Here is a 14,032-nt window from a genome sequence, read left to right on the forward strand (position 1 = left end):
ATTTTTCAAGATACTCCTATGAACACTTCTTGGCCAAATTACTAGAGAAATGATTGGTTATCGAGAATGTGTAAACAGATATATCATTGGCACGCCATAAATTGGAGTATCGGCAATTCTTAATGCCCAAAAGCACTGCAAGTTGCTTCTGTGTGCGGATATTAGCATACTCGGCGATTTCACTCCGATAGCCGATGGAACGTACACGGACAGCATAACTATATAACCGTTGAAAAGAAGTCGGCGAGCAACGCTGAAATAGAGAACGTCGGCGTTACCATAAGCCGATAGATTCAACATTTGGAAAGGCATATGTTCCTGAAGCACCACTGTCAATGCAAATTGCAGTTATAGGTATGGCAATTAATTACATAATTTTGAATGAGCGCTGCCGTCTATTGTTCATTTTACTCGTTTCAGTATATTAATAGAATGCGCATATAATCCACTACAACAAAGGGCTAGCTAAAACCGTTGCTTGTTAGCCTCATAATTGTTACCTTCTGAAGACTAATACTTATATAAGTTTCTGACGGGCTTTCATTCTATTGTATAGCTTTAAAAGACCACTTGTTGTAGAGATGACTTCTGTAGAGATAAAATAAGTGTGATTATTATATAGGTTAATCAATTGATATGTTTTGCTATAACCAACAGTTAACGCAGAAACAAAGGTAATTGGAAAGTTAAATACAAATTTAAATTTCAATTTGTGTGGCTCAGTTTGTAGTTGCGACCAATGAATGTTAAACTCGATTTCAAATAGATTAAATTGTTAATACTAGTCCTTCGATAGAAGAATATCATCCTGCATTTGATTTAAGGTTTCTCAGGAAAAGGTTCTTTCGTATTTAAAGTTCTCCAGTTATGCATTACTTATTATTCGTTCATGTATTGCTGTTGATAATTGATCATGTCCAGTAGAAATGAAATGAAATAAGATAGGTAAAGCTTTGTAGATGTTAATTGATGTATGTTTATGATGTACTATGTGCGGCTTTAAAAAATTGCGAAATTTGAATGAAATATACAATTATCGAATAATTTTGGATATAGCAATTATTTCACCATATCAACATAATAAATATTTAAGTATACATTAGTAATTTTGTGTTCTAGCAGCTTTCCTTGCCCTTATTCTCCACTTAAGAGGTCTAAACACTTTCAAGATCAAATAAACCGAACTTCCGATGAATCTAAATGCTGCTAATCCGGCAACAATCCATAAGATGATTGTTAAAAAGATTTCTGAGTTACCACTAATTGACGTAGAATCGCTACTAGTTAATGTGTCTACTCCACCTGCTTCTAAGACAATTGCGATTAAAATCGCGTTAGTAAGCATCCAGACTAAAACGGTAACGGTTCTGATAAATGCATAATATGAATCGTCCTTTCGTTTTTTGTTGTTCACTTCGAGTGGGGGCGGAGGTAATGTTCTTAAACTTTCTAATGTGTTCAAATATGTCTCATTTAATTCTTCACTCACGCCAGGAACGATAGTGACTATATTCTCTTTATCGTTATCCGCAGATTTAGCGCTTCCTAAATCTCTAGCTTGTACACTTCCCTTAGTACCCCATGAAACATCGTGGATATTACAGAATGAATAGATATTCAAGATGTTGATGTAGCTTGGCGAAAGCAAAAGGTACTGCAAAAATGAAGTAACCATGAAACTTGGTTCACCATACATCAATGATGCCACAAAATATAAAGCATACGTTGAAACAACAGAGACAATTAAATCTCTAAATTTTGTGTCAGTAAATAACAAAGATACTGTGAAATCATCTTTATGACTCTTCAATGCTGCCTGGACTGTGTGAACGGCAAGGAAAATTGCAGCAAACAACATATATACCATTAAGACGGCAAATATGCAAGCAATTACAAGATAAAACTTCCTCGTACCTCTTGGGGTATTACCAAAAGACAAAACAAATGTACAAACAACAGACCCAACATAGAACCATAGAAATATAACAGCCAAATATTTTCCTACGTCGAAGTTCATATCTTTAGCTCCTAAGTTAGCAGTTAAAATCCTAAAAACTAGGAAAAACGATGCAATTGAAAACCATGACACTAACAATGTAATCAACTGATAATAAAATTCTAATTGCAAGAACAATTTTCTTAATAATGAGTGATTAGATTTCCATATTTTTGTCCAGTGGAAAACAGCATAAGCAGCTGCAAATAAAGATCCGTTAAGCCATCTTCTTCTTTGCAACACAAATTCATCAATCACCTCTGGAACATCTGTTTCAGCTTTTGCTTCATTCACATATCTCAAAACATAGTTATGGTTCTTCTTAGCTACTAATTCAAAACACAAAATTCTATCTTCGGCTAAATACATATTCGAAGTAAAAATGCCTGCTTCTTGGAAATTTTTTTCTTTCAATGTCTTTTCATCATCTTCTTCATCTTCTATAACTTGAGTTTCTTGGTGCAAAAATTCACCTTTGAAATATTTTTCAAGAGGACCTTCACCATCAACATTCAATAATGCTTCATATCTATAAGCTGAGAACGCACCTGGTAAGACAGAGATAAAGCCAAACACAGATTCCATAGGTTTATCCAATACGTTTGAGATTTTATATTCGAAATTCTGCGCAGCAACAAGAGGGTTGGCCAAGTATTTTCTATTTGGACCCAATGCTGCTCTCATTTCACCACATGCACCTGCAACATTAGGATCGTTGAATGATTTCCACAAATGATAAAATGCGTCCTTTGATGGCTTCGTACCACAATCCAATAACATAATAACCTTTGGTTTGAGGATAGGTGCGAAAGATTGAAAACACCATCTATGCGAGTTAATTTTTCTTGTATTTTTCTCTTTCAAACAGAACAAGAATTGAACCGGGCTGGAATTGGTGCAAAAATGAATCTTATCATTAATAGTTTCAATACCAACAGTTGATGTATATTCATAAATGTGGGACTTGACTGATTTATCATTAATCTTAGATTTCGCATATCCATCTTGGTATAATCCTAATGCAGTCAAAAGTTCTTGAGATCTTTTGTTCAAATCAACTCTACCATCACTGATAATACATACAACAATCTTCTTCCATGAATCTTCACCCCATTTTGAATCATTCCTGTTAGTTAAATTCTTGATGTTGTCAAATATACCCTTAAGAGTTCGTGCTAATAAAATTTCATCTTCGTTGTACATGGTAATACAAACCATTATTTCGGTCTCACGAGGAGGAGTGTATAATGCTTGTCTTATGTTATATTTGTATTTCATGAAGTTGGATGGTCCGCATGTTACAGCTGTGTATCTCATGAATGACATTTCTCTCCCACTGTCAGTGATTTTTCTGCCATATGTATCCAACAAGGATTTGGGGGCTGGAGCATCAATTACATAATTCCCATTAACTAATTTGGCTTTTTTAATAGTCTTTGTATAATTTAATCTGGGCTTGAAGTCATCTTCTTCGTCAACCAAAGATAATCCAGTTGCCATTGAGTTTTTCCTTTTCAATGTATCTCTTCTGCTTATAGTTGTGTTCGATCTTTTGATGGTGGTTCCTCTCCTAATAATTTCTTCTCCAGTCTCCAGAAATAATGATTCATCATCTCCAAATGGATCGAGGTCTTCATCATCATCAGCATCTTCAAGTGGATTTATCATATAATCATCACCCGTAAAAGTTAGCACCTGAGAATATGGTCTCAAAGCCATCGAGGGATTATCAAAATCATATGTATCTACTCTTTCCATATCATAATGAAGAGGCTCAGCATAGTGGTTCATAGTCTTACCAGGGCTGTATGCAGTTGGAGGGTATTCTGGCTCCGATTCCCTAAATGCAACTGTCTTCGATCTATTGGGAAAAGTACTTGTAGTACTAAGTGATGCCTCGCTTCCTAGCTTTTCAATGGAGTAATCATTATTTTCATCAACAAACGTACTAGCACTACCTTGATGCTGATGGCCGTGCATTGACGGTTGCATTAATTGTAAATTTCCACTTTGTAACTGAGGCACTGAGTATTGCTGATGAGGCTGAAATTGATCGTAGTAGAATGGATTGGGAACGAGCTGCTCCTCATCATCTCCTTGTTCAAACGATGATCTTCTTACTTCGTTATCACCAAATAAATCGTCATCATCGCTAATGTCGGCTTTGTTGGTACCACTCATTTTATATAAATATCTCTTTTATCACAAACCGTTCAGATTCTATCAAAAACTTGAAAAGAGAAAAATTAAAAGCCTTGAAATATACTAAAAATTAAAGTAGATAGGACCTTAAACCAGAATGTTATCCTTGTAGAAAAGACCAATAAGTATAAGCCTTTTACGGAAAGTAGGCCAATTAGTTTTCCAATTTGACTCTTCATACAATGAAAAACGTTCTATTTGTTTACATAATATCCTATTTAGGCGAATTTAGAAAGTGTCGCAATTTTCAGGAAATTAAAAATAGCTTACTATGAACGTATTTATTGTAGACAAAGAACGCAAGACTTTGATCTCTTGCTACCTAAGTTTTCCAAGCATGACATGTGGTATCCATGATTACACTTGAAAAAGATTAATTCACAATTATGGTATTTTTTATCGTTAAATGGCGCACCAATCACAGTGTTCCCAAGCCCCTGGGCTAGAATCAATGCTTCTCGCTGGCGATCCTCCCAAGCCATAAAATGCTCCTTGGGAACATCAGGACCCCACATTGTTTTACCACACGAAGTACACCATTTGGACTTGATTGTCCAAGCCTTTAGGTTATCTAGTTTAATCAAATCTAAACTTTCACCAATACTCTCATTCAACATTTTCAAGGAAATCAGCAATATTTCGTTTTCATACGAATATGATATGAACACTTCCCTTAATATATCCCGTATATTGGATATGGTAGTCATTTTAGAGTCCTTGGTAGAATTTTCCAAAAATCGATTGAAGATAACGAGGAACGATTTTTCTTTCTTCTCGTTCTCACTTACATTTGGATTAAGCTTGGATTCACTTATTCTCTTGAAACAGTCATGTATACATCTGTCTAAGAACTCGGACACATTTTGGTATTCATTATTTTTAGATTTTAATCTTTTAGTAGCCGCAATATTGGACATCTTGACGCAATTTTCTATTAACGTTAGCCACAATCTTTCATTGAGGTACATATCGCCATCATGTTCAACGTATGTGTCTTCAATTTCACAGATATCCATAGCTCTTCCCAAACAATTTGCAAACTTGGACAATAGATCTTCCTTTTTTTGGTTAGAAATGGCGGAATCTATAAGACGATCCATGCTTTGGAGTAGCACGTTTAATGACTCTTCGTATTTCAGCTGCGAGATCAATAGAATTGTCAACAGCTCTATGAGACCTTTTTGCTGAAAGGTTTTTTTAACCAGTTCAAATTCATTTGTATCTCTAGCCAATATTAAATTAGCTGTTTCGACAAATGAATATAATTTGCTTGGATTGTAGTCACATAGAACTTTCATATATCTTCCAACTATTTGGGGCATGTTTTCGATATTGATAGACTTCAAATCGACAATGTCTAGTAAGACGTACATGTATTCATAAAAGTATTGATCACTATTAATCGTTAGTGCCTCTGAATGCAATGAAGGATAATATTTGTTTATCAAAGTAACAAAATCTGGAATATTAACGATCAAGATCTGTTGAAAATTTCTTTTAATAAAGGTGACAAGATCTATTTTATCTGCATGAGACTTAGTATATATGAACGCTTCTTCAAGAATTCCACTTAATGTATCATTTTCCGTTGACTCCTGTTGAGATTTTTCCAACCATGTTTTCAAGACATTGGAGTACTTACCTTTTGACCTATAGATACTGATTAAAACACTGTAGAATCTAGCCGATTTAAGTTTGTCCAATAGAAATAATTCTCCATCGGGTTCATATAAAGGCAACAAACTTTGCAATGCTAGTTCACAATCATATTTTATATCCTGGTTGGTAACTGTGCATAAATCATCAATAATGCTACTCAATACGGACTCGGATAGCCTTATAAATTGGGAATATTTTGGATAATTTCTAGCCACAAAGATTGCTAGTTGGCAGCGATCAAAATCAGTGAAAGTGGTTTCATTCACTTCGTAAATATCAAACAACGCTTCAATGATGTACTGTCTAGTTAGATGTGAATTGTTATCATCATTTAAAATAGAGTCCTCAAAAAACTCATTTATGGTGGAAAGCGTTTCGAAAGAATTAAATTGCAATAAGGAATATAGATATGGAAAAATCGTCTCTTCACTACCAGCAACTAAGATATCCGAATCATCATTTGGATATCTTATCAGTGTAGCACTGAATAAAAGTTTATAAATACTCTTTTTGGCTGGATTCTCTTGAGAGACATCTATAAATTTCTCAGTTGGGTATTGTCTTCCTGTCAAAATATACGACATATAAGAAAACACTTTTAAGCAGTCTTCATTATCATTATCGACATCAACATCTAAGTTACATATATCTTTAATGAAGTCAGCAAATGGAGTTGCGTAATCGCCTAATATAAAATTCCATATGTATATTAGGCAGTCCCGTAATTTATATTTTTTGCATAATTGGATCGCTAAATCAATATCCAATGTTTTCACGTCCAATATGCATATCATCTCTGTGAGCAATTCACCTTTCTCGTTTAGTGTATAATATTCAATCAACTTTTTTAAAATTAATGGTGGTAATGTCATTATTTTTCCAGATAAGATGTAAGATTCAATTGTATCAAAAAATAAAAACTGGTTGTTTAGTACCTCAAAAACTGTCTCCAAAATAAAGTACAATTCATCAGATAGACTCTCGTCGTACTTATATAGATAAGAAACAATATCCAAATAAGTTGCGAGATGAAATCCATAATCAGAACCTTCAGCACCAAATATATTATTAATCGACTCTTTCATAATATTCACCAAATATGGCTTCAACATCTCGCGTCTTAACTCCTGGTTCTCTGGTAAATCAGCCAAAACAAGTTGACCATTATTCTTGGAATTATAAAAGTCATTCGCAGTTGAAAGTGCTTTTGAATACTCTCGCAGCGCTAATAAACCAAGTAGTTTATCAGCCCAGCTTATCAGTCGTCCGATAAATAATTTCTTATTGGTATCATCATCCACCAATACCAACAATCTATTCTTAAATGCTTTTATAGAATTATTGAATAAGTTGATGCAATTTTGTTTCCTTGTAGAGTGTGTATCCCTATTATTTGATTCGATCGAGACCTTGCTGGATGCTATTTGTAATCCTCTTAAACTATTCTGACCAACACGCACTAAACGTCTTTTTCCTTTGTCAAATGTATAATGCAATGCGGTTAAAGTCAATTCAGAATTCAAAGGTTCTTGGATGTAAGCAAACAAGATGTTATTAGAAATCCATTTAAGAGAAACAATTGAATTCGATTTATTAGACGATATCCACTTGCATGTTTTTTGAATTGGTAAAACGGGAATTGCTTTATCTTTGTCCTTCAAATCGGCAATTATGTGGATTAAATTTTCTGGAAGCGAATTATTATCTACTTCCAAAATCGTTACAATGTTATTCCAAGCATATGCTAACTTAGCATTTTGTAGTTTATTGTTTTCATTTTTCATACATGGATACCAACTTAAACATCCTTCCAGTGTGCCTGTTTTATTGGAATGTTTTGTTCTCCCTATCTTAAAATGTACTCTCATATTAATCATACTTGGATTATTTAATGATAATACAGATACTATTGCCAAAACATTCCCAGTCATTACAGCAATCAACCCCAAGTAATCGGTTATTTGATGAGCAGATCCCAAAGGAAGCATTTCGCAACCATATATGATATATCTTCCACCATTGTCAACGATATTGGCATCATTTCTCCCAAGAATCTTTTGCGTTTGAAAATACTTCTTCATGAACTTTTTGAAGCCATGATGGTAAAACACTAATCCAGAAACATCAGAAGAAATTAACTGAGAACGCAGAGAGCCAATAAAGCAAACACTATTTATTCGATTATTATGCAAATGGCCTTGAACATTTCGTGTGAATCTGTTTTCCAAAGTAGTGGGCTCTATAATATAATAAGGCTTAATGCAGCCAGCAGACGTAGTAGATGTTGATGACAAGTTCCAGGTAATGATTGCCCCACGAGAATAACCGGCCACTAAATACAGAGAATCAGATGAAAACGAAATTGCGCTCACGGATCCTCCTTCAAATTGTTCCTTATTATCCTTCCGTTCCTCCTCTGTAGTCAATATATACTCCACCCCTTGGTGGTAGTTAAACCCCACGATAAACCCCTTTTCTGTTCCAACAGCAATATAAATATTCGACGGCTCTATGCACTCAACCAATCCATATGTAGCTCTAAAACTAGGTGAATTGATTATTTCTGTAATTTTAGGTGTCTCTGTTAATTTGAGCATGTCTTGTGAATCGTCCGATATAATTGAATTCGTTAAATCAAATGGAGACAGGTCCCTCGAGAATTCATGCTTGTGTGATCTTAATGCCAAACTTATCCAGGTCTGCGCTCTGTCATCAAATCTATGCTTTCTGATTGGTGTTGAACCATTTGATATAGTAGAATCAACACTTATACTAGGTGATAGTATGTTCTTCCTAGAAGTAGCCGGTACTCCAAGATTTGGCGGTGATTGAGATGTATTGTCATCTGCTTGCTCATCACTTATCGATCCCATTACGATATTTTTTTCCTCTACTATTCACATATATTCAAGTTTACTATGTTTATTAGCCAGAATCTGTACTCACTATAAATCGATGGGACGCATTTTGCATATAAAATGATCTCCTTATCAAAGAGTTTGATGCAAAAAATGAATGTAATACTATGAACTTCTAAGGATAAAATCTATGTATATAAGACCAAGTTTGGTGGAAGTAGAAACTTGTTAGCAAGATTGGATGACAACCATCACGAAACTTTTTCTTTAACAAAAAAACTCAGTAACGCAATCATTTGATACACACAAGTGATTACCAAAGCACCAATCTGGACTATCAGCCATCTTATAACACGTTCACATGTGCGCTCAGATTGGTCCCTAAACAGCTCTTCCTTCTCTCGTATGAATTCTTGTTCTCTCTTAATATCGGTGAGTTTGTCATTTATGCTATTAACTTGTTCTGTCAATGTATTGACCTTGATGGAGTGTTTCGTATCGAAGATTTCTCCATCTCGGATCAGAAAATCAACCATAATCCTAGACTTTTTGAATCTCAGGTCCTTCAACGCATCCACGTCATTTCCGCCGCCATCAAGCCATCGTCTTTTATAAAAGCTCTTTGGTGTGAAGCAAATTCTATGTTCGCCCGATTCCAACGCACTGAACGTGAATTGGCCCCTGGGCGACCCCTTCTGATGCACCACCCGATGATCTGTATCAAATTTCTCTTCAACATCAATTAGAATCCCCGTGTTCAATTTATCCAAAGGTGAGTAAAACTCGTGTGCATCCTCATCAAAAATCTCCAACTTGTATCGTCCTATTAGCAACGTTCCCTGGGGAAGCTCTTTGTAGAAGCATCTTCTTGCTCCAGCATCGGTATAAAAATGAAGTAACCCCTGAATGGGAAAAGAGAACTGAATTAGTAATAAAATTCCTACTAAGAATACGTGTGATCTGTTTAAAGATTGAAAGTGTACCATGACCGTACTCCTAAACACTCTAGCCACTGAATATGCTATATCGTATTAGACATCAATTACTTCGGCGACAATATAACCAACAATTACGTTTGTGATTTACTAATAAACTTATCTTTTGGTTAATCTGTTATTAGTTTAACTATCTTCATGGCGCGTTAAAACGAAATTTATATAATTTAGTCTATAAAAGAAGCTAAATTTCATATCCAAGCGATAAGGTAATGAATTTGTCATTACAAGATCCATTCGCCGTAGCTAAGGAGTATCCAGAGAACCTTACACATACATTGCAATATGGACATTCAGTGGTAATACAATTCAATCATAAAGGTGATTATTTGGCGTCTGGGTTGAGCGATGGGTCGATCGTAATCTACGATTTAACGAGTAACGGAGGCATAGTGGCGCATTTGGAGAATGGCGGACATACCAGACCTGTCTCGTCAATCAGTTGGTCGGGTTGCGGCAGGTATTTGTTAACATCGTCACAAGATTGGTGCTGCAACTTGTGGGACTTGAATCGGGTGAACAGGGACGAGGGTGACGAATTGGAAGACGGGCCTATTATACGAAGAGTTAAGTTCGACGGGCCCATATGGCTGGCGATGCTACATCCCAATAATCATTTTTTGATCACGGCATCATTATACGAGGACTCGCCGGTTTTCGTGGACTTGAGCATAGAATCTGACATCAAGGTGCACCGCTTGAATACGGTGCCCTTGCCGTTGCAACAGCGGGAGGAAGGAGCAGAACAACCGGCCCAAGCAGATGACAGCGACGAAGAAAAGGCCAGCCGCAAGAAAAAGAAAGACAAACATATGACTTTAGTGACTACTTTCACGCCAGGCGACGGCACCTACATCTTTACTGGCACCAGTAAGGGGTGGCTCAACATCATCTCGACCGAAACCTTGCAATTGGTGCATTCGATCAAAATTGCAAACTCCAACATCAAAAACTTGGTGGTGTCGCCCAACGGCAGAAAATTGGCCATAAACTCGTCCGACCGTATCATCCGCCAGATCAACTTGCCCGACATGATCAATATAACCGACCCCAACCACTGGGAGTTCGAAGTGGAGCACAAATACCAGGACGTCGTCAACCGTTTACAGTGGAACCTGGTCACCTTCAACCACAACGCCGAATTCTTGATTGCCTCCACCTTCGGCCAGTCGTCCCAGGACCTATACATGTGGGAAACGTCTCTCGGCTCCCTCATCAAGATTTTGGAAGGGAGTAACGAAGAATTGATCGACGTCAAATGGAACTACCACCGGTGTACGGTGGGCTCCACCGGCTTGGACAGTGGCTCCATCTACTTGTGGCTGATCCAATTTCCCCAGAAGTGGAGTGCCCTCGCTCCCGATTTCGTAGAAATAGAAGAAAACATAGACTATGAGGAAAAAGAGGACGAGTTCGATTATATTAACGAGGACATATTGAATAAAAGACGAATGGAAGAAGAGGACTTAATAGTCGACATAGTCACTAAAGAAACAGTTGACGCCCGGGGTTTTGATGTGGCCCAGGATTCTTTTATCATCCCTATTGACTACGATCAACAGCCTGGCGATTTTGTTTGATATTTATATAGTGTATAGTTTCCCTGTATATTAGTCGTAACCGGAATAAAGTCAAAACAAAAAAATGTTTTGTAAACAAACAGAAAAATTAAACGGGCGAAAAACCAATTTCATTAATTCTCTAGTGAAATAACACATTCTGTTGACTATCTTTCAAGATAAGGTATTTGGAAGGTACTTACAATATAAGTCAATTGACTCATTGAATTTTGTGTGGAAAAGTTGAAAAAATAGTGATATTTGGAACATTTAATTGTGGGTTCACTTGTTGACAAAGAAGGATAGAAAAAAACAGTTTACCCCATAGTTGGATATAAACGAGGCCAAAACACTAAATAAACATATATTCGTATCCAGGATTCTGATAATTGATTGGCGGCATTGCATTTATTGATAGTAGTGAAAAAGTGGATCATACCATATTTAATTGGATAGACTAAGTGAAAATTACGAACACGAACAAAGAACATGTCGGGCACGTCTACACCTAGGAAACGTACGCTTGGCGATCTAAATGACGGCGAGGTGCCAAATTTTGAGGATCCGCTTGATGTGGTGAATGCGGTGATTTCTACGTTGCAGACCCCTGTAGAGAAGACTAACGTTGCTATGACATATGCTAACGACAAGAATCTAGCTACTGAGGTGCAGGCGTATGCAAAAATAGCCGGGCAGGACTGGACGTACTATGTTAAGTCGTTGTCGATACCTATTGGCAGAAATACTGACAACCCAGGGGGGAGTTCGCAGCCCTTGGTGGACATTGATTTGGGACCCGCAAAGGTTGTCTCGAGACAACACGCCATGATTACTTATAACTTAGATTTGAGATATTGGGAGTTGAAGGTTTTGGGAAGAAATGGTGCCAGGGTGGATGGTCAGAAGGTGCCGTTTGGAGAAAACCACTCTACGCCGTTACATTCGGGAGCTATTTTGGATATTGGCGGTACCCAAATGATGTTTATATTACCAGACTCTCCTCCAAATATACTGCAAAAAATGCTTAGCACTTGCTTAGCGAAGTATAATGCCAACTTAAATAAATCAAAGAGAAAATCAATTTCTGATTTTCCCCAGCAACACACCATACCTATCAATCCATCCAACCAAATTAAAAGCTTCCAAATGTTTGATAAAGCCCAATTGACTCAATCTCCATCATCAGCATCTGCTACATCATTGCAAAATAATTTGGATCAAGATTTATCTAAAGAAGAGGCAAAAGATATTAAACCCCCTTATTCTTACGCTACTATGATCACCCAAGCTATCTTGTCTAATGATGATGGAGTAATGTCATTGTCTGAAATCTACAATTGGATAGCTTCTCATTACGCATACTATAAATATTCGAAAACGGGTTGGCAAAATTCTATTAGACATAATTTGTCTTTAAACAAAGCATTTGAGAAAGTTCCAAGAAGGCCTAATGAACCGGGTAAAGGTATGAAGTGGCAAATCAGTGAATCATACAAAGAGGACTTTTTAACTAAAATTCAAAGTGGGTCGTTGCTGAAAGCAAGAAGAGGCTCATCTGTGTCAAGACAGTTACAATTGCATCTTGCGACTCATCAAAATTTACCAGAATCCCAAAAATACTATGCAAAAGATGATCCGTCTAGAAGTAATTCGTTTGATCAGAGATTCAATCACGAAAGAAATAGTTCTTTACCAAAATTGGGACAGCCAATGCAATACCAACAAGCACCATCAAACCCGATGCAACACAATCCATTGTCCTATATATCTAATCAGCAACCTCAGAATGGCTCTTTTGGAGTTCCTCCTCCACGTTCATATGGTTACCAGCACCCACCACCACCGCAGCTAATGTATGGAAGTCATATGATGCACCAAAATCAGAACGACTCCCCATCGATTCAACAGGTACCGGGAAATAAAAATGAACTATCATCACCAATAAGACAATTGTCTGATATTAATACCACAACTCCAAAACTACCAAAGGTTTCTGGTAATCATTTATTTAATTTACCGCCTCCTCCTCCATCTACGCATTCTATGGGAACCTCTGCTCCACAAGCTCACCATTCTCGCCTGAATTCTTATAATCACCAGCATCAGCTCACTGAAAATAATTCAAATTCTTACAATACTTCGGGAAATAACCAAACCAGTGAATCAAATACGACAAATACTAATGCTCAAAATGTGTCAAGTGGTCCAACAACAAATACTTCAGACCTTGCCTTAGGTTTCACGAGTCCTAAAAAGATTGCACCATTAGAAGCGTTTACTCCTGAGCGAGGTTCGAAATCTTCAAGTAACAAATTAGGAGTCGCAAATGGTGTTAATACTAATCAATCATCACCTGCCTTCTGGAACTTTGTTCAGTTTAGCACCCCAAATGCTCAAACACCGTTAAAGGGTAATGATCAGAATAATCAATTAAGTCCTACTTTGAACAGGAGAGTATTTGGAAGTAATGGTTACGCAAAAGAGAAAAGCGAAAAGGGCGATTTATCACCGCTCAAATCAAGGAATAGCCATGACGATAATTCTAAGGCTGACAATGCTGATGAATTAAATACACAAAAAAACGAAGAAATAAACGCTTAGTTCTTTTTAATACTTTGTTAAAAGTCTTTTTCTTCTATCTTGCATAAATCAATGTTTCGAAAAATTTGTTAGCTGTACATGCGTTTTAATTGTACTTAATTCGATATCCTGGTAGGAACCGCTAATTGGTTCATCAAGTTGCTTTTCTCCGTTGTCTCAGAA

The 14,032-nt window shown here is 36.7% G+C and overlaps 5 protein-coding genes across 5 annotated transcripts; 2 read left to right on the forward strand and 3 right to left on the reverse strand. All coding sequences in view use genetic code 12, as the record gives it.

The window, feature by feature from the left end:
- Positions 1 to 1,099: 1,099 nt before the first annotated feature.
- DEHA2A08822g (DEHA2A08822p) lies at positions 1,100 to 4,177 on the reverse strand (the record flags this gene model as incomplete). The annotated part of the gene is made up of 1 exon (XM_002769965.1): positions 1,100 to 4,177. The coding sequence occupies one exon, from the start codon at positions 4,175 to 4,177 to the stop codon at positions 1,100 to 1,102; it is 3,078 nt and encodes a 1,025-aa protein (XP_002770011.1).
- Positions 4,178 to 4,479: 302 nt separating this feature from the next.
- Positions 4,480 to 8,730, reverse strand: DEHA2A08844g (DEHA2A08844p; the record flags this gene model as incomplete). Its single annotated transcript, XM_002769966.1, has 1 exon — positions 4,480 to 8,730. One exon carries the CDS (start codon positions 8,728 to 8,730, stop codon positions 4,480 to 4,482), a length of 4,251 nt encoding a protein of 1,416 aa, XP_002770012.1.
- Positions 8,731 to 8,966: 236 nt separating this feature from the next.
- On the reverse strand, positions 8,967 to 9,701 carry DEHA2A08866g (DEHA2A08866p; the record flags this gene model as incomplete). Its single annotated transcript, XM_456715.1, has 1 exon — positions 8,967 to 9,701. One exon carries the CDS (start codon positions 9,699 to 9,701, stop codon positions 8,967 to 8,969), a length of 735 nt encoding a protein of 244 aa, XP_456715.2.
- A 221-nt stretch (positions 9,702 to 9,922) lies between these two features.
- Positions 9,923 to 11,290, forward strand: DEHA2A08888g (DEHA2A08888p; the record flags this gene model as incomplete). The annotated part of the gene is made up of 1 exon (XM_456716.1): positions 9,923 to 11,290. The coding sequence occupies one exon, from the start codon at positions 9,923 to 9,925 to the stop codon at positions 11,288 to 11,290; it is 1,368 nt and encodes a 455-aa protein (XP_456716.2).
- Positions 11,291 to 11,758: 468 nt separating this feature from the next.
- DEHA2A08910g (DEHA2A08910p) lies at positions 11,759 to 13,870 on the forward strand (the record flags this gene model as incomplete). Its single annotated transcript, XM_456717.1, has 1 exon — positions 11,759 to 13,870. The coding sequence occupies one exon, from the start codon at positions 11,759 to 11,761 to the stop codon at positions 13,868 to 13,870; it is 2,112 nt and encodes a 703-aa protein (XP_456717.2).
- Between the last annotated feature and the right edge of the window lie 162 nt (positions 13,871 to 14,032).

The sequence above is a fragment of the Debaryomyces hansenii genome (assembly GCF_000006445.2).
Source record: "Debaryomyces hansenii CBS767 chromosome A complete sequence".
Lineage (NCBI taxonomy): Eukaryota > Fungi > Ascomycota > Pichiomycetes > Serinales > Debaryomycetaceae > Debaryomyces > Debaryomyces hansenii.